Source organism: Rhopalosiphum maidis, chromosome 1 (genome assembly GCF_003676215.2).
Source record: "Rhopalosiphum maidis isolate BTI-1 chromosome 1, ASM367621v3, whole genome shotgun sequence".
Lineage (NCBI taxonomy): Eukaryota > Metazoa > Arthropoda > Insecta > Hemiptera > Aphididae > Rhopalosiphum > Rhopalosiphum maidis.
The window spans coordinates 11,013,581-11,019,669 of NC_040877.1; the positions used below are offsets into that span (position 1 = coordinate 11,013,581).

The 6,089-nt window shown below is 26.1% G+C and overlaps 1 protein-coding gene across 1 annotated transcript; it reads left to right on the top strand.

Annotated features, from left to right (window-relative positions):
* Positions 1-1,596: 1,596 nt before the first annotated feature.
* On the top strand, positions 1,597-5,698 carry LOC113547869 (glucosidase 2 subunit beta-like). Its single transcript, XM_026948417.1, has 9 exons — positions 1,597-1,835; positions 1,935-2,147; positions 2,450-2,634; positions 3,349-3,572; positions 3,641-3,719; positions 4,165-4,435; positions 4,826-5,016; positions 5,094-5,231; positions 5,316-5,698. The coding sequence occupies exons 1-9, from the start codon at positions 1,739-1,741 to the stop codon at positions 5,469-5,471; spliced, it is 1,554 nt and encodes a 517-aa protein (XP_026804218.1). The 5' UTR covers positions 1,597-1,738; the 3' UTR covers positions 5,472-5,698.
* The last annotated feature ends 391 nt before the right edge of the window (positions 5,699-6,089 follow it).

The following is a 6,089-nucleotide window of genomic DNA, read 5'->3' on the forward strand; positions in this document are numbered from 1 at the left end:
AAAAATAGAATTATTATGACTAAATATGCATTATTTTATAAAATATTTGAAATATGCAAAAGTACATTTTGAATTTAAATTCATAAATCATATTATATAGGTAATGATTTATCACGATTATACAAAACCAATATATTATATTACTCATATCTCATGTTATATAATCAAAAAAAAGACAAGTATTTAAATGTTAATATGTTTATTTTAACACTCAATCCATTTTTTTTCTCACAGTTAACCTTTGTCAGCATATGCGTTCTAGACGTTTATGGCTGGGGAGGCAAATTGTAAAAATTTAATTTTTACATACTACATAGTACATAGGTATTAGGTACTAGTTAGGTACTTTATATTGGTATAACCCTTCAATAAGTCGCTGAGGAGGCAGCTGCCCAACCTACCTCCCCCGTAGAGCACGCCAATGTTCGTCAGGATCTAATAACATAACTAGTTTAATTAATTAAAATGTACCTATTAAATAATAATTGCAATAATGCATACACCACTATATGTAATTAGGTATTTAATGTGAATGATTTTTTTTTAAGTTTCAATAACAAAAATTAAATTAAATATGAGTTAAGTATACATTATCCTAATAATAGTACACCTTCATTTAATTATTTCTTTATTATTATATATTTTACCTACCCGCTTATAAATTGACACATTTGACAATATAGATAAATTCATTTTTAATCTTTATTAGGTACCTACCGTAATGTAATGTGGGGTGAAGAGGAACGATTTTAACGGTTTTTTTTATAGATTATGAACACAATTTTTATGGTATCGATATCATGAAAACTGTTTTAGAAAGACTATATATATAGAAATATATAATATACCAAAAATTATGTTTAAGTTCAAAAGTTTTTTTTATATTTTTTTTTTTCAAAAAGTGTTCTTATTTACCAGTTAGTTGGGATGAATAGGAACACCGTTTTAAAAGGCCAGATTTTCCTATTGTTACACGTTGATTATTAATAGGAACAACATTAATATTTTAAAAATAGTTAAGTACCTACATATTTTATGAGGTTTAATGAAAAAAAAAATTGATTATTTACTTAGAAAACTTTTATTTTAATAAATCTAACAGTCTTTTTTTCATTATATCATTGCTTCAAGTATTTAAATAAAATAACACATATTATGCTAGTTACTTTTACTTACTAGTACAATAGGTACCCTCCACATAAAACATATTGAAAATGGATAAGACTGTGTTGTTTTGTAACAAGGTGTGCTATTAACTGGTCACGCTCTGGAAACCAAGTCAAACGACAAAAAACAATTGTCAAAAAAAAATAAGCCAACGCCCACGAAGTATACCTCAAATCTTCACGGATAATATTATGGATGTACCTATTAATTATTATTCATCGTTTAATTTCAGTATTTGACCAAACATCGGTCATCGAGCTGATCGATGTGTATAGTCAATAGTCGAATTATTATTGTAGTCGATCACCAGCAAGCTGTCCTCAATCCTCATGTCGTGTTTGATAATAACAATTACAAATCGTTATCAATACCCGACGGTGATCAGTGATAACTTATTAGTGATTACTCCCGAGCGCCCGACGCCGTCACGCCGACAACAGATGCCAGATAGTGATATTGTTGTTGCTCATTTAGTAATTCATGTTTGTGTTAAATATTTAATAATTATTAATTGTATTTTGTTATGACCCGTGTAATTTATTAGCTATCGTTACCTTTTATTGTGAATGAAATGGAAAACTTATATTTATTTATCACTATTATTTGTGGTGTATTCACACTAATCAATTGTACTAGTATAGTGAAACCCAGAGGTATCGCGTTCGAAAGTAAGACTGCACGCATGTTATTATAATATTTTTAAAGTCTTAAAAAAGTCTTAACTAACATGAACATTATTCTACGGAGTTACTATTTATTTTTTCCAGGAGCGTCGCTTTATATACCCGACAAAGATTTTTCATGTTTTGATGGAAGTTACATAATTCCTTTTTCATTTGTAAATGACGATTACTGTGACTGTCCAGATGCTAGTGATGAACCCGGAACTTCGGCTTGTCCTAATGGCACATTCCATTGTACCAATGCTGGCCACACATCACTCGTCATACCATCGTCTAGAGTAAATGATGGAATTTGTGGTACGATTATTATAGATTATAATATAATATAATATTATGTATTAAAGTTTGTATATCCTCAAAAATGTAACATTATTTCTATCAAAACAATTTTTAAACATATCGCTATAACAATGTATTTTATAATTTAAGGTATAATAATTTAATCAAAACATTGGTATGTTAAAAAATAAATACATTTTAAAAACTGTTTGATATCAGTGGTGTATGTAGAATACGTCAGTACGCTTCTGTTTAATACAATAACATTAATTTAAACTGTCCTTAAAATATCATTAAAACGTAGTACTTTTTCTATGTAGATTGTTGTGATGGATCCGATGAATGGGCAAATATTTTAAGCAAAGGTACATGCGATAACACTTGTGAAGAACTTGGCCGAGCTGCAAGAGAAGAGGCTGAAAGAGTACAAAAAATATTTGTAGCCGGCCATGAAATCCGTGCTCAATTAATTGCTAAAGGAAAGGAACTACGACTGGAAAAACAAGTAAATTAGTTATATCATTAAACATTTTTTTTTATATATATAATATATAATACATTATATCCAGTAGCAGAGCATTATAAAAGACAATAAAATAAAATTGACTTACTGGAATATGGAAAAATAATTTAGTCTTATTATAATTAAACAAAATATTTTTCTTTTAGAAATTTGTAAAATTATTTTATTTTTTATAGTATTTTTAGAATAAACTAGTAGCTGACAAGCTGGTAGATCAATCCAATAACCATTCAATTACACTATAAAAATAAATATATTTAATTCTTAAAATTTAAAATTTACTTATTCAGCTGGGTGCGTTATGTTAAAGGAATTAGAAAACAGTTAAAGCATGTTATTGCATTATTATTTATGAGACATATTCTCAGACATATCTTACCATTTATATTTAAGTTTTATTTTATTTTATTATTGGTTATGTCATTGACCACTGTAAACTTAATATTATGGATAACTTATAATTTATGGTTTGTTATGATATTTTCTAAATAAGAGTATCAATAATATTGTCATTAAACGTGATTTTTCCCCCCAACCTAAAGACACCTCACTACTGCTTATATTTAACTAAAAGTTTTTATTATTTTAAAAACCTCACTTAAATTTTTAAAATTGTGTAATATTTTTTCTTGTTTAACTTATGACTAAATAGTAAATATCAAACATGTTACTTAATAATTTATTTTTCCTTAATAGAATAGAATTACCGAACTTTTTGAAGTACAAAAAGATGCTGAACTTGCTAAAAATAATACATTATATGCTAAAGAAACAGCAGAAGAAATTGAAAAGTCTGCATTAGAAAAATATAAAATAATGAATGACGAAAAAAAAAGACAAGAAAATGAAAAAGAAAAACTGAGAGACCAGAATGAAGCTTTCGAAATATTTAATCAGATAGATACAAATAAAAATAACAAGTAACATTTTTAATTTAAATTTGTCAATAATCAAAAAATAATTACATTTCAAATATTATATTATATAGAATTGAAGAAGAAGAAGTAGATGCATATGCTACTTTTGATCAGAATAATGATGGTACAGTTTCGCAAGACGAAAAAGATGTAAGTACTTTTATTATATTTAAAAAATGATAATTACAAAAACCAATGATTAAGGTTTTGTTAAAAATAGGTGTTAGCTTATTTTCAATTAATTTATTTTTGTTTGCTTTTTTTGTAATTTTCTTTCTAAGAAATAGAATTTTTTACAAATGGTTTGTATAAATTATTGAAATCCAATATAAGTTATTAACTAAAATAAAAGCATTCGTAAAAAAAATATAATATTCTTGAATATATCTTTAATTGACTAATAAATCCTAGCTGTGAATAGAACATCATATTCATTGTGATTCATTTTAACCCATTTGTTGTATTTTGTATGATGACTTAACTTTCATAATGTAATAAAAAATACTATTATATTCTAATACTTAAATAAAGTAATAATGTATACAATAATAAATTATTTGTATTTAACATTCAAATATTTATGAACTACTTTCAGTATTTTATGGAAAATAAAAAAGAAATTAGTTTAGAAGATTTCATTTTAAATGGCTGGAGTCGTTTGAAGCAATTAATAATTGCTGAAAATATGGATGTAAAAGATCCTGAACTCCCAGCTGATGTTGACAATGATAGACAAGTGGAAGAAGGAGAAGATCAAGATGAAAATGAAGATGAAAGTGAATCTGTAGACGATGAAGTTAAATATACAGAATCTGAAGAACTTGATGAATCACAGTACGATGAAGAAACAAAATTAATAGTTGAAGGCAAGTAATATCATTATACATTTTTTAATGTTGTTTTTACATTTAAATATAGTTAATTATTTCTTAAAAGTTTAATGAATTTTATTGTAAGCCAAAGAAAAAGGCTAAATTTCAAACATGCTACCTAAAATGGTTTAAGTGGTCACTTTTATTTTAAATTAACTTGATAGAACTACGTACATACATTTATCTTGATAAACTGTACATCAAATTTGTTTTATAAATCCTAAACATTTTTTTGTGATTTCACCTAAACTATGGAGGAATTGAGTTAAATGGTAATGTAAGACTTGAATAATGTGTGTCTTATATAAAATCAATTACTCCGTGGACCTTAGTGTATATTTATTATTTTTCAATAATTATTTATTGTTTTAATTTTAATTTTAGAAGCCAAACAAGCACGTAATGCATTTGAAGAAGCTGATAGGAAATTTAGAGACTTGCAACGTGAAGTAACTCATTTACAAGAATCACTGAATAAGGATTTTGGTCCAGAAGATGAATTTGCACCTCTCGATGGAGAATGTTATGAACTTTCTGACCGTGAATATGTGTATAAATTATGTCTTTTTGATCAAGTATGAATTTTATTAAAACTGTAGTGATATTTTTACTAGAATTTAAAAACATACATTTTCTTATTAAATTACTATAGATAACTCAACGATCCAAAAATGGTGGATCTGAAGTGAGATTAGGTACTTGGAACAGTTGGATTGGTGAACCAAAATACCGTACTATGTTATATGATAGAGGACAACACTGTTGGAATGGTCCTCAAAGATCTACTCATGTAAGTATATTTTAATCAAACTAAACAACTTATCTAGTATTTAAAATTTCAAAATTAATATATGATGTTAAATGTGAAAAATAGGTACGTTTAAGTTGTGGTCTGGAACCAGCATTGCTCTCTGCTACAGAACCAAATCGTTGTGAATATGCTATGGACTTTGTTGTACCAGCCGTTTGTGTACAGCATAACGAGAGACCTTCAGCACCTGTAACAGATGCTGAACATGATGAATTATAATTTAAATCAACTAATTTTAATTCATTGAATTTGTGTCAACTGTTTTTGGGGTATTTAATACAAAAATATGTTTGTTCATTATTACTTAAAACCAATGTACTATTATTATATTTTATTTATATACTTTTTTTTTTATTTAATATAAAATTGTAAAAGTAATTTTAAATATATTTCTTATTGAAATAAAATGCAATTGTGATGGATAGTTTAAACCCAAGTAGCCATAAAATTAACATCAAACTTAAAAATTATAAAGTTCTGTATGGTTTCAATTTTAAATGTATGCTACATAATATTATAACGTTTTGTTACAAAATATTTTTACAAACTATTAAAATATATTAACTACAAATAAAGATAGAATAAATTAATTATAATACTTAAATTCAAGTTATTACTTTTGTGCATTTATTTATAGTTTTTAATAATTAATGTTGATTAAATTTATTTGATAAAACACAAAATGTACTATCAACTTACTAGTCTCTGTACCTATTAATTTGAACACTACTTAACTATTTAAAACCACAATAAGTTTATTCTTAGAAACTTGGTTACCTCGGTAGTTAGCTCTATGACACCAAAACAAAGTGGTTTTGTTGGAATGTCAGCTTTTTA